Below are 27605 nucleotides of genomic sequence, written 5' to 3' on the forward strand. Positions count from 1 at the left end.
TGCTGTTTCAGTTCATACGTGCTGTTCTGTATTTATGCTCCTAGCGCCTGCTTAAATCTGTTTCTTTCTTCTTTATGTTTTAAATGTTGTCTGGAAGAGATCGTTGTGTAGCAAAAAGGTCGCCCATTACATACCGTTTAAAATTACTTAACGCACCATTGCCCTGAACTTTTTCAATGACATTCATCATAATCATAGTATCCGTAGGTCGACCACTGTTCGATATAAGTCTCCCCGATATAGACCTCCAGCTACTTCACGCAAAACGTAGGTTCAAAATAAAACTCAAATTTTGTGCAAGATTTATTTGCCCAGCGACAAACTGTCAATCGATTCTGAGTCGTCGCTCGATCGCAAGTCGGTGGAGTCGGTGTCCGTGTCTGAGTCCGTGGAATCATCGCTGAGCACCACTTTGTAGTCGTAGAACCAGTGGCGCCCTCTCTCGTAGTTCCCTGGCTGCGTGTCTGCGCACCGCTGGCTGTGGATCTTGACGAACACTGGAATGAAAAAACATTTTGAAGTACAAACGTACAGTCAAAACGGTACTTGCAATACGCTGGTCCAGTGTAAACGCAGTAACGTGCGTCGTGCGACACGTTTTATCGCGTAACCTCTATACTGATGGCTAAAAAAAAACAAAGAAAAATGCCTTTTTTACAATAACCGGGATTTAAACCCATGACGCATGACATGCAACGGCATGCTCCAAGCGAATGGAGTACGGAACGGGAATTCCCATGAGGATAACCTTCGCCTTACACGACCGTCTAACGAGATTACGAGCACAGAATGGCTTAGGAATTGCAATGTATTCTGTGACGGAATATGGTTGATGCCACGTGATAGAAACTTGTTTGGATTTTTTTTCGTTGTTGAAATAAAAAAATCAAAGACTCCAAAAAAATAATCATAATTTGATTGCTTAGTAGCGACATCTCTTGTCTGGGTGAGCGGTTAGTTCCGAAAGAGTGTGACGTCTGTCAACGAAACATAGATGTCGCTAGTGCTGCTGCTTAAGTATCATAGTAGAAATAAGCAACCTGAGATATGTATGCATAGGAAAAATTCGTGTCTAGATTCCTGTCCAGCAGTGGTGTAGGGGTCATAGCACGCAGCACGGATTGGACCTGGGTTCGATTCCCAGTGCTGGTCTCTTTTTCTGGTTTTTCTGTGCATCCATGTCTCAGTTTGTATTTTCGAACAAAAAGTTGGAAAACCCCCGACTTTGTCACTTCAGATTTCAATATCTCAAAAAAAGCTGAACTGATTTTGATGAAACATATCTAAGAAACATCGCTAGAAAATCTGATTTCAAATTTAAAAAAACGCATTAAAATCGGTCCACCCGTTTAAGAGCTACGGTGCCGCAGACAGACACACAGACAGGCACACATACCCACATCGCGGTCAAACTTGTAACACCCCTCTTTTTGCGTCGGGGGTTAAAAAGTAAATAAATAGCAACCAACCATTCCCCTATAGTACAGTCACCAGCATTAATGTCTGCCACAGCAGAGCGTGCAAAAATATCTGACTTCCTTCCGGCCCTAGAAAAAAGAGTCGTATCAGATATTTATGCACACTTCTTGTGTCAGATATTGGTGCTGGTGACTGTACTCCGTACGAAACCAGCTACCAGCATCTACCAACAATGGTAGGGGTCCAATTATTAATTAACTTAATTAGGTCTGACGCTTCGCTGGCTGCTGCCGCGGCGTGCTCGCTTCGCTCGCTCGGGTCACGTGATTAAGGTCTCAATCGTACCTAAAACTCCTATTTGCTTGAAGGTTATCCCTTATAATGATGGTTATCACACCAGGGAGTATATTTTCTCTGCCAGCTGACCGCACATAATGTCATCATCATCTCAGCCGTAGGACGTCCACTGTTGAACATAGACCTCCCCCATAGAACTCCAGTTGCTTCGGTAAGAAGCGGCCTGCATCCACCGTGAACCATTCTCCAGTCATCAATCAGTCCATCTCTTTAGTGGACGTCCAACGCATCGCTTTCCGATCCACGGCATACATAATACTCGGGTATATAATTGAACATGAAACTCACTAGTCCCATCTTGGCAGTTCCTGAAGTGCATCATGCACAAGCTTTTGAAGGACCTGCGTGCGCGCTGGAACCCCCCACAGATCCATTTGATGGTGGGTTCACGCCACCTCTTCCCCATCTCCTCGGGGCATGGGGTACACTTGCGGTGCCATCGTCTCCTAATAAAATAATAATTATCAGGGGACAATGAGGGCTATCGCGTATGTATTCGCCACTAGAGGCGCTAGTGTAGCGTGAGGTCTCCGAAATGTCAAATCTCATAGTTTTTGGGTTTATTTATAATAATATTTTGCAATATCTGATGTTAATTATGGCAAATATGCGTTCCGGGCAATGAATGTCTGTGTTTTGAGACAGTTTTGTCTTTCGGAAACCTTTGTCCTCCCTTTTTTCCGAACAAAACGGGGACTATGCTATGCAACACTGTGGCATGATCGATATTTTTATGGTACGGTTTTAAGCTGTATTAATTATGATTTTAATCTAAACTTTGTTTTACGCCCGTAATAACAGACTTTGAAAGCCATACTTAAAAACCTCACGCAACAGTGCGCCGTCTAGTGAGACAAAAAACGATAGGCCTCATTGACATCAGTTGACCTGCAACACTAAGCGAAGCTTGTACTAGTACTAGACAACGAATAAACATACTTATATACATAGATAAATACTTTAAATACAATCCAAGGGTTCTCTATCGTTTGCCCGAATTTCATATGCTATAATGTATCGTTTTCCACAATTTTCATTTGCTATAAAGTAATTTATTTCTGAAATATTAAACTTACCTAACCTAACCTAACCTACTGCAGTCTATAAGATGACATTTAAAAAAAATCTTCTATATATTTTATGCCAAACGTTGGCATGTCAAGTGAAATTCGAGCAGGTAAAGGTACGCAATCTCAAGACTCGAGAATCGGATCGGAATCGGGGATTGAACCCGGGACCTCAAGCTTCGTATTCAAGTTCCCTAACCACTTGGCTACACGGTCTTCATAGTTAAAGGTGGGGTATCATGGCCGGTTTCTTACAAGCCCGATCACGTCAGGCGAGGCAGACAGGCAATGGAAAGGCCTGCGGTGGCTTGTTGTCGCCCGTCTGATCCGTGGGGAGGTAGGGAGGGGGGGGGCGTGACGTTGGGTCTATTCTTCTTGGGATTCGTCTATTGGTTGGGATTCTTCGTCCTAGTATAATAAAAGTTCTATTAATTTGTCGATTCTTAATTTTAAGGTGATCAGTATAAACTGAAACCAATGACTTTTCAGGAAATTTATAAAATAAATCTAACCTTACCTAACTGCTATCGTAATATCAAATGAAAGAAAAATGTCATCAAAATATTTACTACAGGGATGTATGGGGTCCCTGAGTTAAGAAACTAAAATTAAACATCTTAACTGTTATCTACGTTCAGTGGAAGTGTAGAATGACTCCAGCGTCAAAAAATAAAAAGGAAGAAAAATATTTAAACTAGTCCGTTACCCGCGTCTCCGTCCGCGTAGAGTTCGTTACCGCTATTCCGCGGGAATGCAATTTCCCCGGATAAAAACTATTCTATGTCCTTCCCCGGGACCCAAACTATATGTATACCGAATCTCATCTAAATCGTGATCATGTAGAAGTGATGCAGTAACAAACAAACAGACTTACAAACTTTCCCATTTATAATACTAGCGGGATTGTAAAGTCTTCTAATGTCCAGGCCGACACACACCATGAGGACGGCTCGGCGCGAGACGCCTTCAGCCGCACAGGCGTCCTCAGGCATGGCAAGGTCCGGCCTGGGCTGTAATAAAAGGCCGTGGGACCCCACCTTAAGAGCGTTTATACCTGCTGAGCTGGCAACGTTGCACTTTTGTTAGTTATTCTCGATTATTCCATAAAAATTTAATGAAAATCAAAATTGTGGTCTGTAAGAACTTGATATATAAGTTAATGTGTCTACTGCAATAATGATGCATGATAGATTTTTATTTTCTTTAGAAACCGTTAATAAACATTTGTTCGTTTTTAAAGAATATAAAAGTCTGTCAAGAATAATGATTGCAGTAGACACATTAACTTATATTAAGAACAGTTCTAACAGACCACATTTTTCATTTTCATTCAATTTTTATGGAATAATCGTGAAAAACGGACAAAAATGCAATGTTGCCAGCTCAGCAGGTATAAACGCTCTTAACGATGATTAGGTGACTATTAATACAGTGGTGGCAACGGAAACATCGTATTTCAAAACTGATCAGGAATTTCGAAAAACTCAGAAATGCGAGGGCGGGTGAACCCACGATTCTCTGCTTGACAGGTCCAACCACTGGTGGCCTACCACGGCTTTTTAATGCAACAATACAATACAATACAATGACTATTTATTGAACACTAACACACAGTAAGCAGTACAGAAAACAAAGGTCCATGTTAGTCCTCAGTAGAAAAAATTAAAGTCAATCAAGTGCGAGTAGGACTTGCAATTTCAATTCAACATTATTTTCTGACTAGGCGTTACCCGCAAGTCCGCGTAGAATTCGCCTATCGCTATCCCGCGGGAACTATGTAATTTTCCGGGATAGAAACTATCCTATATCCTTCCCTATTTCTTTATACAGAATGTCATCCAAATCGGTTCAGCGGTTTAGACGTGATGAAGCGAACAAACAAACAACAAACTTACAAATTTTCGCATTTATAATATTAGTGGGAATGACTATTAGGTTACCATTAAATTTTAGACAGGAAATTTTAGAGAGGAAATACGGCGCAAGCTCTCTTGGTGTGAGAGGAGACCTGTGTATGGGACGCATTTAGGCTGGAATAATGAGAGATAATGACCAACATGCCCTAGTATAAGTGGCAAGTACTAAATACCAGTCACTGTTCGTGTAAACTCGTGCAATCTCGGCAGTGGACGGATGCTTCAAACCGTTTCCACCAGAGATGTGCGAGGATGTATTGCGAGGAAAGAGTTTTCCATGAACTACTAGAAACGTTACATTTACCTCGCCTCGCTCCGCTCAACTGTTTTCAGCAGAGATGTGCTGTGAGAGGAGAGATAAATGAAGCGTTTCTATTGGTTCATGAAAAACACATTCTTGCACATAGTGTGTTTGGTTTAGGCCCTATAACTGCACTATGCAATTCATCCAGTATGTGGCATACCATCCCGTTCCATAGGTAGTTTCGTTTTTTTCCTCGAACGTGCTGGCTTCACTGGATTGTATTTCTAGAGACGTTTTATCTTCGGAACCTCTGTCCTTGATTATTGCTAAAAATAACCAGACAAACATACAAGTATTCAAATGGGTCACTCATAATTTTAAGAAGATACTACCATCGGATTCTGCACCTGTTTTTTCTTTAATCGGCATAATTAAAACAAATAAGACACATTGTATTGTTGCACCCACATGAGGTCATACAATGCCGCAAGGTTGCCCGGCAAATATTTTACTCATAATACCTATTTACTTAAGTTTGATTGTTAGAAAATCATCGGCAAACTGATGGACATGAGTCAAGATTTTGTCATAAATGATTTTCTGAACAAAATAGCACTCTTTTGTTTAGAAAATATGTAAAGATCCATGGAAAAGCGTTCCACCAGGTTGCCGCAGCTCTTGAATTGGAATTTGTTAGTCTTTAACATTAACAAAATGAGATCTATAACCTTCAAGTTATATATCGATTAAATGACGGGTGCAGAATTTTAAGCGTTGCTTTAAAGATCTTAGCACAAAAATCTGATTATAAGGCCTGTAAAACATTCTTTGATAAATCATTTTATTTTGAATTTTAATCTATTGGTACCTTTTTCTCCTGAAGAAGATGATGTAGATCTACTTTTCTTGTTCTTCCTTCTACTAATTTTTAGTTTAGTGACTTTGACTTCACTTCGTGGTACTGTCTTTGTTACATTTACTACTTCATTTTTAGGAGCGTTAGTAATACTAGTTGTACTAGAGGTATTATTAGTTGTAGTAACATTTGCTAGCGCTGTGTGCACTTGAAAAAAAATAACGATTAGAAACACAAAAGTGAAAATAGATTTATTGATTCAGGCCTTACGTTGCGGAGGTCTATATCAACGAACTACAAACTTTTACTTTTGCACTCCGCTATCAACTTCACTGGTACTTCACTGCTAAGTTTTTCAATGTTTAGAATTTCAGTAATTCTTGAGATGGAGTGCAGTTTCACCATGGATACATTGGATGGAGCCATGGTAGATAGACATTGTCTATGATTAGTTAATTTTGCCTAGCTTGTATTTGTAGTTGTATTTTATTGCCATCTCACAATCGTTTGTTGTTACAATGCTCTTGCCCAACCTAAATATTTGCCATCATCTTTACTATATTTACGTCATTACTAAATGCTGGCTTATTTCCATTGATTTTACTAATTTCAAAATGTTTAACTATTTTTTTTACAAGTGAAACGGTAAGGTAGAAAGTTCATTGATATGAACCTTTCCAAAATAACGTGTGAATCAAACAATTATTAAAAACATCTCTTACTCAGCAGCAACACCCCGAAGCACCGCACGCGCATGTCGCAACGCTTGCGTATCGTTCGTTAACTATTCGGCAGTAAATCGACTTCCAAATACTTTTACTACATAAACCGTGTTTACGATCACTCTCGGTTTGCAGCAGCACGTTTTGTATTTGTTATATATGCACTTTGATAAAATTACTACCTTCAAATCAGAAACTAAATACCAAAGAATATCAAATTCTTGGACAGAGAATGTCCACTATCTGGTCCTTCACTGTAGCTCCGTTTGCATGAGGGCCCCTTTATGATATTTTTGGTGCTCTATATTTGGCTTGCCGTGCTGCGGCAGCCTATTGGTAGGACGTATAGTCTCTTTATTAGAGGGCAGCAAGCCAGAAATTGGATTTACTCCTTTGAGTTTTTCGGAAATTAATTATGAGATTTTCGATTAAAGTAACCGCACCAGTTCCATATTTTATGAAGTTTCTAATATGTAGTTAACTCGCATGGAATATAAAGCTAAACTCATCTTGATATGGAAGGAGGTATGTACCCAAAGGTGGGACGTGTATAAACTGGAGAGCCGTGCTTTGGCTTGCACTGTACTTAATACAAATTGACGAGTGGAAAACGGCAGTGCGCACGTACCTATAATAGTTACAGCTCGCCCAAGTGTTTAATAAGGAGTGTCCAGTCCATCCTATGCCGCTCTGTGAAAACTAATTACATTATCCAACCTGCAATCCAACTTAGTTAGTTAGTCCATGTGAGTGGATTGTGGGTCCTGTGAGTGTCGTAGCTTAAACCGATTTAGGATCGTGAAGCAGTGTGGATATTTAATTCTCACCGAACGGCTAACATCCCATTTTGTCGCTTCTCCCTTAAATGAGACTGCAAGAGACTTCCAGCAGTCTTTTGGAAAAATTCGTATTGGTACCTCTATAATTATAATTCATTTATAGAGGCATTTTGGTAGCGAAGAAGCAAGGTTATAGTTTGGAAGCAAGCAAAGAGGTATCATCATTCACTTTGTCCGTTCGCTCACCCGGGCGGTCATTTTATAAGAACTGAATGCCTGGTACCACAAAACTTAGTTCGTGCGGTAACAAGTGGCACGCACACACTGATAATTTAATCAGGATTAAGTTTTCTTTAGTCAAGGCTACGCCATCGCCTGTCGTTGCCGTACATTTTGATTTTCCAACTAACACCGTGGCATTGCTACCACGGTGTCCCAAAGATACTATATCGTTGACGATCAACTGCAATCGTATTTAACAAGCGAGCTGAACTGAAGCCGTATTTAACAAGTGTACATTCACAATTGCAATCACCGTTTCTCGTGACCCTCCTCCTACACCATTTGACGGAAAGAAATGGTGAAAGTAATTGTGATTCAGAGTGCGTTCGACATAAGCCTCTGACTTTGACAAATCACGATCTGTATTAATATTTTTACTCTCATTAATATTCTCTCTAGCTTTTATTATGATCACGTATGTTTTATTATTCATTATTATTATTGTTAAGATAATTTCTTCGAACAATCAGTGTCTATTATTGTCATGAATAAGTTGTATTATGTTATGTATGAAAGCGTTAAGACTATGGTAAATAACTAAAGTAAAAAGAACATTTAGTTTTTCAATTCTTTATTGGAATTGTTAAACGACCAGTGACTCGGAGTGAATATTTTCATTGGGTCACCCGAAGATACTCGTAGAGAGGAGCGTCTTCGGATGGAAGACATCGAAGTGTAACTGTATTTGAAATAATTATCATCACTGACGTCACGTAAAATATTCAGGCAAGCTGGTGGGCATCGAGTTTTTATTGCGCCACTTCACTAAAGAACACATAGAATGTCTCACGTAGAATTAGTCCTGTGTTTATTGATGTGGCCGAAAATACACTTAATCCCACATTAACACAGAATGGTTTCAATGTAAGACCACCATCAGCTGGAAAACTGACATTATGCTGTGTCGGGACCAGATATCGGAATTTAAGGGACAAATTTAAAAAAATGGTAAGGAGTTACATGTCGATAAACTCAGTTGTCAATGTTTTTCCCCATATACATTGGAGTTGTTCAAGTTGTCTTTGTAAAAATTTATTTTTTTTGAAACTTCGAATCTAGATTCTTCGACTAATTAATCAATATCATTTATTTGTGTACATAGGCCTTCGATTTTCCATATAAAAATGAAACAAAATAATAGTTCACCCAATTGTCTTCTTCATCTTTTGTTCGCTCAAAATCCCTACCTGTCTTTAAATTTTGCCCTTTGAATCTCGATGTCTGGTTGGGACTTCGTGACAATTTGTTTTTATTCTGTATTTTTTGTCAGAGATAAACGTTCCTTTCCCTCAAGTTTCACTAGGGTTTGATTTGTAATTTTCTAAGCGACTAGTCGTTGCCTGTAACCACTGCGTCCCGGGAGGCCTTTGTACATTCCCGGATAAAAAGTAGCCTGTCAGTCAGTCACTCAGTCAAGACTTTGTAAAAATTACCGAAATACTACGTCTTGTACACATAGAACCAGTGTCTTCCGTGGTAAGAGTCGTTCTTGCATCGGTGGCTGTATATCTTAGTGAACACTGAAAAACAAACATTTTTACTGTAGATAATTTTAATCCTACTAACATTATAAACGTGAAAGTTTGTATGGATGGATGGATGTTTGGATGTGTTCGTTACTCTTTCACGCAAAAGTACTGAACGGATTTGAATGAAATTTAGCATACAGGTAATATATACCCTGGATTAACATATATCGGGTTTAACATATAACATATAATATATATAGGGAATACATCTTGAAATTTCAACGGCTGGGTTAAGTCTTGAAATTTTGGGCAGTTATTCTTAACACAACCTCAATGAATTTTGGGATTTTGGATATATTTGTTAGTTTGGGAGGAACCCCAATATATTTTGGGATTTCCCAGAGGAATTTTGTAAAATCCCGAAATTTCAATTGTAACTACCAGACCGAATAGTTTACGCGTACGAAGCCAAGGGTAAACTCAAGTTAATTAATAATTAAAAAAAAAAACTCAAAGACAAGCTCTGATTAGTGAATGACAGAAAAATCTAATGAGAATCAAAAAAAATATACGTTATGTGACAATTTTAAGTTTCTTTATCTATAAGTTACCTAATTACTTAAAAGTAAGATGACATAAATGAATTAAGACTAAATGCACTACACAGGCGTGTCCTAGTGGTTTGACCTATCGCCTCTCGTGGATGGTGGGTTCAAAACCCGGCTCATCTCTGAGTTTTTCGAAATTCTTGCGCGGAATTAAATTTGCAATTTACGAGCTTTAAGGTGAAGGAAAACATCGTGAGGAAACCTGCACAAACCTGCGAAGCAATTCATTGGTGCGTGTGAAGTTCCCAATCCGCACTGGGCTCGCGTAGGAACTACGGCCCAAGCCCTCTCGTTCTGAGAGGAGGCCTGTGCCCAGCAGTGGGACGTATATAGGCTGAGACGAATGGATGGATGGCGCTACACAGGAATCCACGGTCAGTCGAAGAATGGCTGGCCGGATGATGCCTCGAAGAGAGGTGAAGCACATGATTGAATGATTTATTGTCGTTCAGTACAATGAAAAATAGTCTCGTGAATTGAATATTTTTACTTCAGACTAAAATTAATACGGTCCAAAAGAAATTTCGTCAAAATGAATTGTGCTGAAAAATATTTAGAACCAATTCTCGATACGAATGGTACTTTTCCTGAATCTACTTTTAATAGACAACATGAATTTTTTGAATATATTCGTAGTGGTCAGTTTTTTTCTTTAATTTAACGTCCAATTTCGAGTTGTCGATTTTCCATTCTTACTCAGTGACTGAAATTGCCCAGAGTATTACTATCAAGTGGTGGTACTTTTGGCTGTAGATTCAGTGTAATTAGGGTTGTTTATTTTTATTTTCCAAGCGGAGAGAAGACGGGAATATTAACGACGATTATGTACATATTACACGCATATTTCTAGGTTGGTTAGTAAGAAATCGGTGGTTCGGTAGGCCTCCAACAAGATGGAGCGACGACCTGGTTAAGATCGCGGGATCGCGTTGGATGCAGTAAGCACAAGACCGGTCTGAGTAGAGAGCCTCGGGGGAGGCCTATGCCTAGCAGTGAACGTCTTTCGGCTGACATGATGATGATGATGAAAAAAGAAATCATTATTTACTAACTCGTCCCGTCCTGGCAGTTTCTATACCGCATCATGCATTCGCTCTTGAAACTCCGCCGCGCGCGGTGGTAGCTCCCGCAGATCCATTTTATGCCTCTGTTGTACCAGCGCTTCAGTTTGTCCAGGGGGCATGGTTTACAGTCCCGCCATACCCGCGTTCTGCAAAATAGATGCCGTGAGAGCTGGTTCCCACTTGTCGGATATCGAGCTCGGATGTTCCAGTGGCAGAACATTTCATGGAATATCGGGATAAAAAGTAGCTTATGTGTTATTCTAAATGTCGAGCTATTTTCATACCAAATTTATTCTAAATCTGTCCACTTGTTTTCGTGTGAAGAGGTAACAAACATACACACACACTCACAAACTGACGCATTAAGAGCAACGTGACTTAGAGCGTTTTCAGATTACCCGATCCAAAATTGATATCGGACGCAAGTAAAATGTATGATTAATTAACCTATCTATCAGATTATCCGATCCGATACTGATCATATTTCATACATTTTACCTTCTTGCCCCGATATCGTAATATGATATCCGATACCGATATCGGAACATATTTCATACATTTTACCTTCTTGCCCCGATATCGTAATATGATATCCGATACCGATATCGGAACATATTTCATACATTTTACCTACTTGCCCCGATATCGTATGATATCCGATACCGATATCGGATCATATTTCATACATTTTACCTACTGGCCCCGATATCGTAATATGATATCCGATACCGATATCGGATCATATTTCATACATTTTACCTACTTGCCCCGATATCGTATGATATCCGATACCGATATCGGATCGGATAATCTGAAAACGCTCTTACAGTATAGAGAGACAACGCACAGCCTGAACCACTGGAGATTGTTTTATTTTGGCATCTGCCAAATTTATTATATTATTTGAGGACCCATTCAGTTTCTTTTTAGTGCTCTTAAGAATAAGTACCTGGGCGGCCGAGTTAAAATTCGTTAATAAGCGTATTCCCATCCCAGAGATAAGACCAAGCTAGATCCATTTGTCATCCCTGAAAACCCCCACATACCGAATTTAATCGAAATCGTTTAAAGATATTAGATAAAACAGACAGAGCAACTCTACGAGAGTGTTAGGGGCACTGCAGACTATACGTCAATTCAAAAGGAAGTAGCAGTACTATACACTGACAAGATATAAATACATGGTATTTCATTGTTTCCATAAAGAAATTAAGTAGATTGAACTTATACATACGCTTTCCTTCGTTCCTTCGTTTCTTGGGAAGATGCGTCTGAAGAAGCGCTCTCGGATTCCTTCGTGGTGTCAGTATCAGAAATACTAATGGAGGAATAGATAAATAATTAATGGAATGTTTATACAAAAGTTATCATCCTCATATTCGATGACGAAACCCTCATTTATATTGTACCTTTCTGAATTGTAATTAGAGTGCTCTGTTCCAAAGTAGTCTTCGTCCGATGAGTGGAAGCTGTACCACAGGTTGCCTCGATGTTCAGCGTCCCCGAAGCCGGCCACGTTGGACACGTCTTCGAACGGGTTGTGCTGATATTCATTCAGGTCCACAGTCGTGAGTTCCTGCAGAATGAGCTTGGGCACTTCCACGTCACCGCACGCGATGCCTGAATGCATTAGCATAGAATAGTGGCAGTTAAAAGTTCCGACGTTTGACGACCGAATAGCATAATAGCAAAACTTGAAGTAAAGGTTTGTTTTTTAATGCAATTATCATCATCATCATCATCATCATCGTCATCAGCCTATAACAGTCCACTGCTGGACATGGTATTTGTGTTTGTTTTTTTCATACGTATAAAAATGACAGTGAAAACAACGATGTAATTTTTGGATCTAATTCGTTAACGTTTTCATACTGAAACTGCTAATAGATTTGAATGATATTTGGTGTGGAAGTAGGTAGACGTCTGGAATAATACACATGCTACTTTTTATACCGAAAGCCCACGGGATCAGATTAAGCCCAAATTCTCATTTAGAGACATGAAATTTGGCACAGTTGTTTTTCATCATCATAATCATCATCATATCAGCCACAGGACGTCCACTAATTGGACATGGCCACCCCCATAGACCTACAGTTGCCTCGGTTGGTAGTGGCTTGCATTCACCGTGAACCCGCGACTTTAACCAGGTCATCCGTCCATCTCGTTGGTGGATGTCACCACGACTTTTTTGGAATTTTCCGTGGAAATTTATTCAAAAAAACCCGGGATTTCAATTCAGGTGCCGCTAATAAAGGTTTACTAAAGGAATGTATAGGTACTTCAAAATAAACATACCATTTAAAAGAATAATTGTAAAAATCTGTTCTATCATTGTTTCAAAACTCAAATCGTCTTTCCCGCTCTGGATTCAGTTTCAGCCATTTTCTGAATAAACTGTTGGCATTATTGAAATATATAGAAAGTAACGTATTTTATTGCTTATTGCCTTGAATCTAAATTGCTTGCGCACTTTGGTGAACATTTTAGAATGTTTTTTCACTTACTAGTTTAAGTTTTCACGATAGATTTAGTTTAGGTATTTGCTTATATAGTATGATCCTACCGTAACATTATGGACATATTCTGGTTAATAATAGGCTATACATGTTGTTGTTGGTGTCATGTTGTTCTGTTTTCTGTATCGCTTACTATTTCTGGTGTGTAATAAAGAGTCATTGTATTGCATTGTATTATATTATTGTTTTAAAGTGCCACAGGGTGGCCTAGCAAAATCATACCGCTGGTACTTGTGTAATAAATGTGATACTTTAATTTAACGTATTCATTAATTTCAAAAGTAAGTCAGTGTCTATAAAAAAAGAGACAGATCAAAGTGAATGGAAAAAACTTGTATTTCTATATACCTACGTGAAACCTACTAAGAATATATCAGACAGAGAGATGGCATGGCAACGTATTTATTTAAAGTTACTTTGTTTCATATCTTTTTTAGGGTTCCGTACCCAAAGGGTAAAACGGAAACCCTATTACTAAAACTGATGTCCGTCCGTCTGTCACCAGGCGGTATCTGATGAGCCATGATAGCTAGACAGTTGAATTTTTCACAGTTTATGGCCGCTATAACAGCAAATACTAAAAACAGAATAACATTTAAATTTAAGAAAGCTCCCATACAACAAACGTGATTTTGTTGCCGTTTTTTGCTAACTTCTAATAATATTGTATAGATGATATCTGACTCGCGCTTGGCCGGTTTTTTCTGACATTTGTAACATTTTAAATAACTTGTAAGTAGTAAATAAGTTATATCTTGATCTAATGAAAGGTAGTTTTTCTTACAATGGGATTTTATTAGTTTAAGTTACTAGGTATTTTCTTGTGTGTCATTCTGCCAGGGTACTGTTTAGCTGGTATGACCATAAATCAAACACAAAAAATGGTTCCAAAAGAAGTTTATAAAACATTATTTGTCCCATTAGCTTATCACACATTTATAAACTATAATCGTGTCCATTTTCGGTTCCAGGTAGCTTTTTGTCTTTGGTTCAAAGATCTGAAATAAAAAAACAGTGAATTAAAACCTTGGAAGTTTCTCTCGTAAGATCATCACTGCCGGATTTTCTGTTAACCGATCGATTTTTAACTGACTTTGTGAAAGACGTCCTTGATTCGGTTCTGTTTTTATGTTTGTTATCTTAGAACTTTGTCATTTATGAATCGATTTGCGTATTTTTTTTATTCTTCATAATATTGATCTCATGACATTTTTAAAAGAATATAATTTACATAAAGAAATATTCGTTATGTATTTACATCGAAGATGTAGTAACTTGGCACTACTTTTTGGAGCTACTCTAACTTCTAGAAATATCAAAGTTAACGCTGAGCGATTAACCTTCGTCGAAATCATGTAGGTAAGAAGTCACCGGCACAAATATCTGACATAACAAAGAGTACATAAATATCTGAAGCGACTCTATTTGTAAGGCCGGGAGGACGTGTCAGATATTTTTGCACGCTCCGCTGTAGCAGATATTATTGCAGGTAACTGTACTGTCAAAAGTTTACCTTTTGTGGTTAATCTATGCTGCCTCAGGAGACTCATCATTGTCACCTTAAACAAATGAAATAAATGTTAAGCCAGAATAACAAAATAAAATGTCAAATGCTTTTAAAAATTTTAGTATACAATCTCATAAAAAAAAAAACTTGTCATAAAATATACTACTATATACGAAATAAACATGTCAACTACAAATAAACAAAACAGTGTTCACGAAATTTACAGGGATGATGTGGGCCACATTTTTTCTTCAAGCCTTCCCTGAACGACACCAGGGCGGTTGCAAATGGTCATGACAATGGGTTCGTTTTCATGTTCCTTACTTTCTAAAACACCGCAAGGCTTGCCAATGCACCAGGCCTCGATGGCACCGTCCAGCCCCAGGGCACAGAAGCACGCTTGGCAGTTGTAGTGGTATCTGTCACCCACGTACTTGCAGCCCGGGCCTGGTACATTGGAGCCATTACTTTGTCGTTTTAAACAATTCATTGAAACAGTCGTTACTTTGAAGAGATCCATATCATCAGGAGGTGCATTGGTCATTTTAGCAGCATATATTTCCAAGTTACATTTTTTCGAAGTGATAATTGCAATGTGTCTTTACAATGAGAAAAACAGATATGTGACTGTCAATGTGACAAAATGCCACTCGTGCGCGCCCAGGCCTTGGACTAACCTTAGTTTCATGCGACCGATATATTTTATGATGCCGTCTCTATTTACTTTGTTTGATTAAATAGGGACAAATGAAATGGAGTATTCGAACACACCCTTAATCTGAACTGATACCTACCTGAGAAAAGTTCAGGGACATTTTTGTGGAGATCGGTAGAAAAATTGCAAAGACAACTCTAAGGGTGTGGTGTCTAAATTAAACACATTAAATAGATATTTAAATATATGTAAAGCAAAGTTTAGACCTGTAAGAAAAATTGTGTACTTAATGTGTATTACATTACGCGGCTATTAGCGAACGAGTAAAGTGGTTGATTGGGCGCCGCATTGTAATGCAACCTGCACAATTTTTCTTGCGCAGTTCTGAACTGGGCTTAAAGTACTGTCTGGTTAAAATCCTTTTCTTTAATTTTATTTGAGCAAGATCTGAAGCAAACGAGTCTTTCCAGACAGACTTTGCCCGTTAAATTTAGAAAGGGATCTATTTTTTAGCCTTTAATCAATTCAGTCTCTGCTCCCAACTCAGAACTAGTGACTTGTTCAAATTTCTTTGCAGGATCAGAGTCCGATTGAAAAAAATATAATACTTATAAGCCCCGCGGATTGAAAGGAAGTTTGATTAAATAGAATTTGCATGAGACCCGAACACCATCTGCTGTTGTAATATATTTTTAATTTATGTCCCAAAAGTTGTCAGGGCTACCAAGGGATTGCGGCACACGCTCGTTAAGAATTACGAAAACTGAGCCCCAACAATTTCTTTGGCAAACAACGTTTTGTACAAATTTTCAATAAAGCGGCCGGGTATTATTATGTTCGGGATACTTTCCCTTTAGTATGTGGGAGGTCGGAAAGTATTCCTTTGTACGCACCGGATTTCGCTGCGGCGTAAGCATTCGCCAATGCTTGGCTCAGACCACCTGAAAAATATTTTTTTGTTTATTAGACCCTTCAGAATCCATGGAAAACGCATGTTTTCACTCAACTCTTTGCTATCATCATAACTAAAAATTCTTGTTTCAATTTGGGTTTGGAAGTTGTATTCAATGACATGTACTCGTATAAATGTATAAATATCCTCAATGCCAAAATTAAAGGCTATCGTTTGCTACTGCCAATTTTATGCCAGTATAATTGTTTCAACAACGAGGACACAAAACAATTTGAAAGATTGGACAATACAAATTTACTTGATAACAATTTAGTAAATGTAACGAAAGCTATTTACCTCCCTGCGAGAGAGCCTTAGCGCTGGCATCAGCTGAACTTCCGCCGTATGGTTGTGGTCCGTACGGACCCTGTCCGCTGCCTTGAGCCAGTGCTCGGGCTCGTGCATCAGCTTGAGCTTGACTTAAACCACCTCCCAGTCCGCTTGAAGCGTTAGCTTGGGCCTCGGCGTTTGCTTGAGCCTGGCTAGGACCACCTGCGCCTCCATAGGGGTTAAATCCTCCTCCAAGTCCGCTTAAAGCGTTAGCTTGAGCCGCAGCGTTTGCTTGAGCCGCAGCGTTTGCTTGGGCCTGGTTAAAACCGCCTGCGCCGCCGTAGGGGTTGTATCCGCCTCCAAGTCCGCTTAAAGCGTTAGCTTGGGCCTCGGCGTTTGCTTGAGCCTGGCCAGGACCACCTGCGCCTCCATAGGGGTTAAATCCTCCTCCAAGTCCACTTAAAGCGTTAGCTTGAGCCGCAGCGTTTGCTTGGGCCTGGTTAAAACCGCCTGCGTCGCCGTAGGGGTTGTATCCGCCTCCAAGTCCGCTTAAAGCGTTAGCTTGGGCCTCGGCGTTTGCTTGAGCCTGGCTAGGACCACCTGAGCCTCCATAGGGGTTATATCCTCCTCCAAGTCCACTTAAAGCGTTAGCCTGAGCCTCGGCGTTTGCTTGGGCCTGATTAAAACCGCCTGCGCCTCCATAGGGACTATATCCTCCTCCGAGTCCACTTAAAGCGTTAGCATGGGCCGCGGCGTTTGCTTGGGCCTGATTAAGACCACTTGGGCCTCCATAGGGGTAATATCCTCCTCCTTGTCCTAGGGCATTTGCTTGGGCCTGTGCTTGAGCCAGAGCTTGGCTCAGACTATCTCCTCCATAAGACCCTAAATCGCTTGGTCCATAAGGGCTTAATCCGCCTCCTTGTCCTTGGGCATTAGCTTGGGCCTGAGCTTGAGCAAGAGCTTGAGCTTGAGATGAACTCAGACCGCCGAAACCTCCTAAGGCATTGGCTTGAGCGTCAGCCTGTGCTAGAGCTTGGCTCAGACCTCCTCCTCCACCATAAGGCCCTAAACCGCTTGGTCCAAAGGGGCTTAGATCTCCTGGACTTAACTGACCTCCTCCTAGACCCAGCGCCTGTGCGTGAGCTACTGCTTGGGCCTGGCTTAGCCCTGATCCGTAGGTTGCTGCATTTGCATTAGCATTAGCATAGGATGATGAAGATGGAAGCTGACCTAAAACAAAAGATGTTTTTAACTTTCATGCGAATTCAATGCTGTTACTTCCTCATATCAAACACCGATTTTTAACAACTTTTTTTCTTTATGTAGTGGACAAATCGTTGATTGAAATAAAGCTAGCGCATTTTAAATAGTTATATTTGATGGATTACAACACTTATTGATTTCTGAAACCAAAAATATAATAAATAAAATGTGTGGATTTCACTGACTGCCTAAATTTTAAATTAAGGTTGATGGAATTAATGAAAAGAAAGTTCGTTTTAAGGGAAAATAAGAACCGCAGTCCTGAAATTTTAATGAGATCTAGATTCAAATACAAATTCAGACTAATTTAAACATTGTAGATATACTAATTAATGATTAAGCCTTTTCAATCTTAGTTCAGTCACAAATCAAATCCAATAGAGAGCCAAAGGTAAAAGAACAGAAAATTCTTTAATAAAGATAAAACACGTGAAGCTAAAAGGAGAATCGTAAACGTGAACGTACAATAGGCCATTCGCAATATTGCTATCAATGTTCAGGGGTGACCAAATTCGATAAATAGGTCCGTAGAAAGCAATACACTTTAGGCCAGGGCCGCTCAATCATGGGCCGAGTTTGTACGGGCAATTGTTACGACGATTGGCCGTTGTTGAACAGCCCGCAAATAGATCTCTCTTATTACGTTTGTCAAAGGTACGGATGAGCCTTTGAAATGGTGCAAGGGAATTTTATGTCGATGACATGATAGCTTAATGCTTCAAGATAATCATCTATGATGTTATGGAGTGATTTTGTTTGGGGCCCCTAACCTGTATAAGTAAAAATCGTTAACACAGACAGACTAAAATTATTATTTAGGTAAATAAAGTTTTTTATTATGTAGTAATTATTTGCAGCTGGAGAAGGCCTTAATTTATTAAGTATATAATATACGTTATTTAAATAAGTTCCTCCACAATCAGTCCATTTTAGCAATCCCCGGTAAATACTTTTTACATCCCCGTTTTAACGACACCTGGGACGATGGTCGACGTGTGCCAATTTCACCTCTCGTGTTGTGGGATCGTAAATTTTTACTTTTTAACGTTTACGTTTACTGTCGGACAGTAAAGGTTTGTTCAAACGCCGGTTTACAGGAGGTTACTGTTGGAACAATCATTTCCGGGGTCTCTTTACCAAAGTGAAACGCGCCGAATTAATTTGTTTCTTTTTCTGCAGTGTGCGATCTACGAGTCATTGAAAGAAGTCAGTCCTTTGTCAAATAATCCCAAATAAGGTCACTTGCAACGTTAACATCTAATATTGTAATAAATACTACGATACTTTGCATATCAATGCATTAAAATAAAATAACAGATTTTCAAAAAAATAAGAAAAGAAAGAAAGAAAGAAAGAAAATACATGTATTCACAACACAAGACACAACAATAGTATTAAGTACAAATAGACAACACGTAGGAAAGTTATGTGTCATTGCGGTTGTGAATAGGACACTGGCTCAGCATAATGCTGAAGCGTTAATAATAAACACCCCAGCGCTGATTTTCAGCCAGCACCGTTGGTGACCCTCGGACCGCTACAAAGATATACTACACAGTTTTACTACTAACATAGTGTGGAAATTAGAAGAGATGTCGTAATCTATTGTAATGATTATGTTTTGCATCAAGAATAGTTAGGTAATTTGGTAGAGAGTGATGAAATATAAGTAAAATGTTACATACGTGGAATTCCGGGCCCAGGGAGGACTGGTAACGGCCTGATCGCTGTAAAAAATATTTAATTAATGTAACTAATGAAAAAAGAAAACTAAGTAGCAAGTTATTTTTTTTTAACATGCTCAATAAATCATTTACAAGTTTAATAGCAAATTAATAGTTTATCAATTTTTATCTATATTATTGACCTTGAGTCTAGGCATTAATATAGACGAACAAATTGTTACTTTTTATTTATTTTATTTAATTTTTTGACTTAACAAAGATTATTCTAGTTATGTACAGTCAAGGGCAAAGATATCGACACTGCCAAAATTGCAAAAATATGTATACACGACCTTAATGTTAAGTGCATAAAGTCGTGTATACATATTTTTGTAACTTTGGCCGTGTCGATACCTTTGCCCTTGACTGTACCTACTTAACGATTAAATTGTCAAATTATTGTTTAATGACAAATACTTACATGGTGCAGGAACTAGAGGGGAGTCGTTACCTATAAAAATAAAAGAAAGTGCGTGAAACATATTACATAGGGAAAACTGAATACTAATAAGCAGAAGACTTACAAAACCTATCGTATGTACCGGCTGAGACTGTAAAATAATGAAAGTAACTCACAACACTCCGGTTTGCTGAAGCAATCTATTTCGATGGTGATGATTCCGCGGGAAAAGCCCTCGGTGCAGACGCAACTTTGGCATGAGTCCCACGGATGCTGGAAGATCTGGTTTGGAGTGTACGGACGGCAGGACTCATCTGAAATCATGAAGACAACGTAGTTACATAATATATAAAATACAAGAGAGAGATTGGTATTCATGATCTTCGTTAAGTCGTATCAAAGTTTTGTAAGATGTAGACAAAATACTATTAAATGCAATGAATGGTGTAGTAGATCAAAAAAGAATTACGTAAGGGTTGACTTGTTATTAACAGTCCATAGAATAAAAACGCCTAAAAATGAAAAGCGTATAATAGAATTAATTCAACATGTGTATTTACAAAGTACTGTTTTGAAAAAGTTATCAATAATGATAAGAACATCATGAAATATATAATAACAAAAAGTACTTACGTGGACTTGGGCCAGGCAATACGTTTGGGAACGGGTGTACGTCTGGTGTCGGTTCTGAAACAAATAAAACATCAAAACATAACGATAGGCAAATAGAAAATACTATAATGGGGAAGATTTAAATAAATATAACAAAAAGTACTTACGTGGACTTGGGCCAGGCAATACGTTTGGGAACGGGTGTACGTCTGGTGTCGGTTCTGAAACAAATAAAACATCAAAACATAACGATAGGCAAATAGAAAATACTTTACAAATTTATTTGAGAAACTCACCAGGAGGAGGGTGAGGTACCGGTGCCGGCGTTGGAGTAGGTGGCAGTACTGCAAAGAAATATTAAAATACACTTTAAATTGACATTGACAATCTTAACTGTTATGCAAAGTTGTTTGCAGTCGTAACTATAAGCATAAGCTATGGCGTAGCACGATTTACTTAAACAAGGTAAATAGTAAATATTCTTACAGAACTCTAGAAACAGTAATCAGGATTAACATCAGGCAAAGAACAAAGTCTAACTAGACCGCCAGCTTGTTGTTGTAGTAGATACACATCGAGAGACACGTGTTTATCCAAAATATCCACTATTCATAATCCAGGGTAGATCACTTTGGGTCTTTGGGGATTAGATTCCAAGTAGGGTACCCGAATTTCATTTGTCATAATTTTTTAGGCCATAATGATACGTACGCCCGTAAATTTCAATTACCATATTTTCAAGTGACACAAAAGCATGTGCTATAAAAATCAAAAGCCATAATAACTCTATCCATCCGAATGCTTATAGATGTTTACATGTATTTATCATAAGTATAATTGATAATTTTGTATGATCAACATCATATGCCATTATATGCTACGGAAACTTTAAGTGTGCCTAACGGTTAATCGATATCAAGAGAGATTTCATTGTCAAGAAAGAATTTTCGGGCTCTTTTAGAAAAGTAACCTCGAAGGCTTGCTACTACTCTACTTTAGACCTAACCTATCTGAGTCGCTTCTGCCACAGCAGGTCTTGGTTGGTCGCTTCGCCCGAGCGCTGCCAACCAAAAATTTTCAAATTATTCATAATTTCTTTAATCATCGCGAATTATTAGTTTGTATAGAATTTGAATTTGATGATTATGTAATGAAAATATGGGTACTGATATTTATAAGGCTTGACTATTATAGCAATCAATACTATGGTATTTAATATAATGACAAATGAAGACGGTCCGTGACTACTATTGAGGATAAAATTAGTACAAATGAAACTGTAGCAAACGAAGGGATACCCCTAATAGAGTTGAAAAAAGGTAGGATGTGAAGTAGAAAACTTACCGCATTCAAGGTTCGGCTGACACTCTATGACGGGCTTCTGACGCCTGCCAAATAAGTCCGGAGGAGGCTGCTGGCAAACACAGATCTGGCAAGGATCTAGCGGGTTCTCGAATGGGGTGTTGACTGGTAAAGGGGCACATGTTGCTGCGGAGAAAATTCGATGTCAGAAGACTATTGATTATCGTTTTAAAATGACTAGCGCATAAATAAGGAACATTCACATTGACAGTATGATTTTAATTACGTAATCTAAAGTGACAGCCACACATCACGAAGCAGGGTGCGGCTCGGAGATATAACAACATTTAGTATAACTGTAATATTTGGTAATTATAATGCTACATTTGACATAAGTAATTCGATTTATTCTAAAAAAATTACTTCACATGATTATTACTAATTATTACACACTGCAAGCAAACTAGTTTTTGATGCATAGAGCTCATCAGAATAGTAACACACACAGAGATGTCTCTGTATTAAAAATAGAAAAGGACTCACGCGTCACATCTGGTACCGGTGCCGGCTGTGGTTGTGGCGGCGGTGGTGGTGGCGGCTGAGGCTGAGAGTTGCACGTGCTGCAAGCACCGCAGACCTCCTCAAATTGACCAGAGGGTCGCAGCACACACACGCAGATCAGACAGTCGTTTTGGACTAAGTGGTGGATCACTTGGTCTTCATAAAAACAAGTCTCTGACGAAAAAATTCAAGAATGAGTGCAATCTGGTTTACATTGACTAAATAAGTAAGCGTGCTGTATGTATTTTGAATACATTTTCGCTCATAGTTGGGCATAATTTTATTATGACCAAGCAGTGTAAAACAGCGAACGCATTGATGCCCGACAAATAATGTACCTTATTGGACATTTAATTTGATTTAATTTTACTGTTATTTGTATGACATCCTATTAACATTCGACAATAATTGATTTTATTTTTAGTAACAGAATGGATAAATAATCTGAATAAATAAATAATATCAATAAAATGTAAAATGTAAAATGTATTCCTTATTTCTGTCCATTGTAAAGGTTGCCTGGAAGAGATCGCTCTGAAGCGATAAGGCCGCCTATTGCTTACCTTAGAAAATCTCTATGTATATACTTGTTTTCTCTGTACTGTTTACTGTATTGGTGTGCAATAAAGAGTTATTGTATTGTATTGTATTGTAATATCATTATTATTAATAAGGAAACGTTGTGGTCTGAAAGAAGATGTAGTGACAAAAATTGAGAAAGGTATGCTGAGATGGTTTGGCCATGTCGAGAGAATGAATGAAGAACGATTGACGAAAAAAGTGTATGAGGCGAGTGTGAATGAAAGTGTTGGAAGGGGTAGACCTAGGCGGACGTTTCGAGACCAAATCAGGGACGTCTTGAAAAAAGGCCAGGTCAAGAGTACCCTAAACCGAAGAGCATTTATGAAGGGAATAATGAAAGTGGACGAAGCGAAACAAGTATGTAAGGATCGTAGCAAGTGGAAAGAAGTGGTCTCTGCCTACCCCTACGGGAAAGAGGCGTGATTATATGTATGTATGTATGTAATATTAATATGCAGTGAACTAAAAGATCTTTTCATAAAAGTGGCACATTTTCTAAATTAACTAAATTTTTTATTCGAAAAAGCAGATCAGACCAATGGTTATGTATGACTTATGAGCATATGACAGCATTCAGGTTTATAGAACACATAACATGTAGATAATTACTGTTTTAGTTACGTTTAATTCAAGTGTTTTTCAATCAAATTGCCCACATCCACTCAATGCTGGGTAAAGTCACTTTGCCCGGTCATATGCTTTTCAATATTCTTCAATTTTACATAAATGTACTTATAGCTGTTATCAAGAACGTTTCAAACGTAGAAAAAGAAGAATTAACTAAAATATATTAAAATTAGGGATACCTTCTGAAGGTTGCGGTGCTGGAAGTGGCTGAGGTCTCGGCATCGGTACAACTACGGGTGAAAAAGGCCCTTGGTTTACTTGGGCATCTATGAAAAAGATTAATAATTAAAATTACAGTACACATTGTTCGAAATTAAAATGATGAATTGAAAATAAAACTTACTGGCCGCAGCGTTGGCGTTTGCTCCAGCAGATCCACCGTATCCAGCATTGGCCTGGGCCAAAGCATTAGCATTTGCCAAAGAAGATCCGCCGTAACCACCATTGCCCTGGGCTAAGGCATCGGCTTGGGCGCGCGCTGCGGAGTGGCCACCATATCCACCATAACCACCGTTAGCTTGTGCCAAAGCATTAGCTAAGGCAGACCCGCCGTAACCGCCGTTGGCCTGGGCCAAAGCATCAGCTTGTGCCGCAGTAGATCCTCCGTAGCCAGGATAACCACCGTAACCACCATTGGCCTGGGCTAAGGCATCGGCTTGTGCGCGCGCTGCGGAGTTGCCACCATATCCACCATAACCACCGTTTGATTGCGCCAAAGCATTAGCATTTGCCGAAGCAGATCCACTGGAGCCACCGCTGGCCTGCGCTCGGGCATCAGCTTGTGCACCAGATCTATCGTAGCCAACATTGGCACCGTTTGCCTGGGCCAAAGAATTAGCATCTGCTAATGCAGATCCACCATAACCTCCGTTGGCTTGAGCCTGGGCATCAGTTTGCGCAGTAGATCTACCGTAGCCAATATTGGCACCGTTCGCCTGGGTCAAAGAATTAACATCTGCTAATGCAGATCCACCATAACCACCGTTGGCTTGAGCCTGGGCATCAGCTTGCGCAGTAGATCTACCGTAGCCAACATTGGCACCATTCGCCTGGGTCAAATAATTAGCATCTGCTAATGCAGATCCACCATAACCACCATTGGCTTGCGCCTGGGCATCAGCTTGCGCAGTAGATCTACCGTAGCCAATATTGGCACCGTTCGCCTGGGTCAAAGAATTAACATCTGCTAATGCAGATCCACCATAACCACCGTTGGCTTGCGCCTGGGCATCAGCTTGCGCAGTAGATCTACCGTAGCCAACATTGGCACCGTTTGCCTGGGTCAAAGAATTAACATCTGCTAATGCAGATCCACCATAACCACCTGCGGCTTGCGCCTGGGCATCAGCTTGCGCAGTAGATCTACCGTAGCCAACATTGGCACCGTTTGCCTGGGTCAAAGAATTAACATCTGCTAATGAAGATCCACCATAACCACCGTTGGCTTGCGCCTGGGCATCAGCTTGCGCAGTAGATCTACCGTAGCCAACATTGGCACCATTCGCCTGGGTCAAATAATTACCATCTGCTAAAGCAGATCCACCGTAACCACCGTTAGCTTGCGCCTGGGCATCAGCTTGCGCCGCAGTAGATCTACCGTAGCCAACATTGGCACCATTTGCCTGGGTTAAAGAATTAGCATCTGCTAATGAAGATCCACCGTAACCACTGTTGGCCTGTACCAAAGCGTTAGCTTGCGCTTGTGCTGCGGCATTGCCACCATATCCACCGTAACCACCTTTGGCATGTCCTAATGAATCGGCTAAAGCAGATTCGTCTAAACCGGTGAACCTACTGTTGCCTTGAGCCAAGGCGTTAGCAAATGCGTTGGCTGACGCATCATTGTTAGCTACGTTGGTTTCTGCGTTTGTGCGAGAATCAGAAAAAGCACTTGCTATCAGGGGATCACTGCCGTCCGAAGATAAAATAGCACCTGAATCAAAAAATATAGCATTAAAATTATTATTAGATTTCGTGATGTTAGATTGATTTAAACTTACATCTAATTAATTATAAATAGCCAAATTTTAAAAACATAATGCACTACAATACAGTGACTCTTTATTCAACACCACAATATAAAGATACAGCGATACAGAAGACAGATATGAGTACACAGCGACAAAATTACAAGATAATCAATAAACAAACGCTTCGCTGAAATTTTTAATGCAATGGCAATATCTAGATCAAGAATAACATAACAACATAATTTTAGACCTAATAATATCAGGTCTATGTGAACTAAATATAAATTGTGTAGTGTTGCATACTTTAAATATGGTAGAATATTCAAATCGACCAGTTGCGACACCTGTAACGATAGCTTGTTTTTTTTCATTAATTAAATACTCCTTTAGAACTGCTAACTACTTCTACTTCACCTGATCTTGAAGATGAAAATCCGGGCAAATCAATTCTAGATGAGTAAACTTTATTGTGCAACGGCCTTTCATCGGCACTCACGTGGCCGAGTAAAGCGCCTGGAAATAAAGAAACAATCCTCAGGAAAGAATTACCATTAAATGAAAGGCAATTACCATAGGAAACAGTGAAATATAGTTACAACCTTCTTTTTAAGAAGTTAAAAATATTTTTGTAATTTTTTTACCACCTTTAGACTGCGCAGCAGCTAAAGCAGATTCATCTAAACCGGAGAATCTGCCGTTGCCTTGAGCCAAGGCGTTAGCAAGAGCGTTGGCTGACGCATCATTGTTAGCCAAGTTAGTTTCTGCGTTTACGCGAGAATCAGATAAAGCACTTGCTATCCGGGGATCATTGTTGTCAGAAGATAAAATAACACCTGAATCAAAAAAAATGCCGTTAAAATAATTTTTAAACTGCGTGATATTAGAAATTTTATCTTAGTCATCATAAATACCAAACGAATAGATTTTTTTTAATAAATTATGTAATGCAATAAACACCATGACTTTTTTATATTTAGAATACGGCTATAATAAGCAATACTGAAAACCGGTTCACAGAGAAAAAAATACAATGTAAGTGATAGGCGGACTTATCGCTTTGCTGTCATTTTTCGTTGCAATAGTAATATCTGCAATAATGCAATTATAACTCATTAATACGGTAGAATATTTAAATCGACCTGTTACGACGCTAACACATGATTTTACATGAATGAATGAAATTTTACATATTTTTTTTTAGTAACTAGAAACCATTCGAATTGATCATTAGTTCTAAAATTACTAGTTAGAATGGCTAACTGCTTCTATTTCTACTTCACCTGATCTTGCAGAAGAAAATCCGGGTAAAACAATTCTAGATGCGTAAATATTATTGAGCAACGGCTTTTCATCGGCATTCAAGTGACCGTGTAAAGCATCTGAAAAGAAAAAACAATCCTCAGGAAACATCTAAGTTCTGGCAATCACCATAGGAAGCAGTGAAATAAATTTATAACCAATTAAAAAGAAGTTAAAAATATTTTTGACGGTACTTTTTATTTGAGCAAAGCTATAAAAATCAACATTAAATAAGTGGAACGAAACACTCACCATGTTCTTACTGCAACTTTTAATTTAAAACATGAATGTGTGCACAAGTGTTTCTTATAAAATTAACAACCAAAAGTAAATCAATCGATTGAGCCTTACCATTTTGCGCGCTCTCTTGCGACGAGTAGTTTATAAAATATGAGAAAGCTAGAAGCCCTAAGAAACCTCTTCGAAACATGGTTTCTTCTCCAGGCTTGCTGAAGCCAGACTGACCTCAAAACCCTTCAAACCTGCTTTTAAATAAATCCCGATTTCCATGTGAAAATCAATTAAACCATATCATGTCGTGATTAAATTCAAATTGACTGGCATTTAATTTGATTAGGC

General features: G+C 39.0%; 4 protein-coding genes across 4 annotated transcripts in view; 1 reads left to right on the forward strand and 3 right to left on the reverse strand.

Moving 5' to 3' along the window:
• Positions 1-27605, forward strand: part of LOC141439356 (uncharacterized) — a 1011003-nt gene that overhangs the window by 580466 nt on the left and 402932 nt on the right.
• On the reverse strand, positions 297-6710 carry LOC141439172 (uncharacterized). The gene is made up of 5 exons (XM_074103341.1): positions 6582-6710; positions 5872-6066; positions 5224-5329; positions 2065-2222; positions 297-497 (listed from the first exon to the last, which is right to left on the reverse strand). The coding sequence occupies exons 1-5, from the start codon at positions 6613-6615 to the stop codon at positions 304-306; spliced, it is 687 nt and encodes a 228-aa protein (XP_073959442.1). The 5' UTR covers positions 6616-6710; the 3' UTR covers positions 297-303.
• LOC141439117 (uncharacterized) lies at positions 8197-13225 on the reverse strand. Its single transcript, XM_074103256.1, has 6 exons — positions 13082-13225; positions 12193-12403; positions 12018-12101; positions 10772-10929; positions 9076-9162; positions 8197-8321 (listed from the first exon to the last, which is right to left on the reverse strand). The coding sequence occupies exons 1-5, from the start codon at positions 13116-13118 to the stop codon at positions 9083-9085; spliced, it is 570 nt and encodes a 189-aa protein (XP_073959357.1). The 5' UTR covers positions 13119-13225; the 3' UTR covers positions 8197-8321; positions 9076-9082.
• On the reverse strand, positions 14184-27484 carry LOC141439031 (uncharacterized). The gene is made up of 18 exons (XM_074103142.1): positions 27378-27484; positions 27008-27106; positions 26372-26560; positions 26142-26240; positions 24101-25690; positions 23937-23987; positions 22531-22722; positions 22030-22173; positions 20982-21029; positions 20853-20906; positions 20707-20760; positions 20250-20387; positions 20095-20124; positions 19635-19676; positions 16714-17916; positions 16358-16405; positions 14816-14861; positions 14184-14300 (listed from the first exon to the last, which is right to left on the reverse strand). The coding sequence occupies exons 1-17, from the start codon at positions 27454-27456 to the stop codon at positions 14830-14832; spliced, it is 4092 nt and encodes a 1363-aa protein (XP_073959243.1). The 5' UTR covers positions 27457-27484; the 3' UTR covers positions 14184-14300; positions 14816-14829.

This window comes from Choristoneura fumiferana, chromosome 20 (genome assembly GCF_025370935.1).
Source record: "Choristoneura fumiferana chromosome 20, NRCan_CFum_1, whole genome shotgun sequence".
In the NCBI taxonomy this organism is placed as follows: Eukaryota; Metazoa; Arthropoda; class Insecta; order Lepidoptera; family Tortricidae; genus Choristoneura; species Choristoneura fumiferana.

Excerpts from the sequence above, each read along its gene's own strand:
- LOC141439031 (XM_074103142.1), bottom strand. The coding sequence starts at position 27,456 with ATGTTTCGAAGAGGTTTCTTAGGGCTTCTAGCTTTCTCATATTTTATA. Across the intron at positions 20,761-20,852 it reads ATTGCCTGGCCCAAGTCCAC|AACCGACACCAGACGTACAC; the intron begins GTAAGTACTTTT and ends TATTTGTTTCAG. Across the intron at positions 17,917-19,634 it reads CCCTGGGCCCGGAATTCCAC|GTCAGCTTCCATCTTCATCA; the intron begins GTATGTAACATT and ends CTTTTGTTTTAG.
- LOC141439172 (XM_074103341.1), bottom strand. The coding sequence starts at position 6,615 with ATGCGCGTGCGGTGCTTCGGGGTGTTGCTGCTGA. Across the intron at positions 5,330-5,871 it reads ATCTTCTTCAGGAGAAAAAG|CAATAATCAAGGACAGAGGT; the intron begins GTACCAATAGAT and ends GGTTATTTTTAG. Across the intron at positions 498-2,064 it reads GAACTGCCAAGATGGGACTA|TGTTCGTCAAGATCCACAGC; the intron begins GTGAGTTTCATG and ends TTTTCATTCCAG.
- LOC141439117 (XM_074103256.1), bottom strand. The coding sequence starts at position 13,118 with ATGATAGAACAGATTTTTACAATTATTCTTTTAAATG. Across the intron at positions 12,102-12,192 it reads TCTAATTACAATTCAGAAAG|TATTTCTGATACTGACACCA; the intron begins GTACAATATAAA and ends TTCCTCCATTAG. Across the intron at positions 10,930-12,017 it reads ACGAAGGAACGAAGGAAAGC|AACGCGGGTATGGCGGGACT; the intron begins GTATGTATAAGT and ends TCTATTTTGCAG.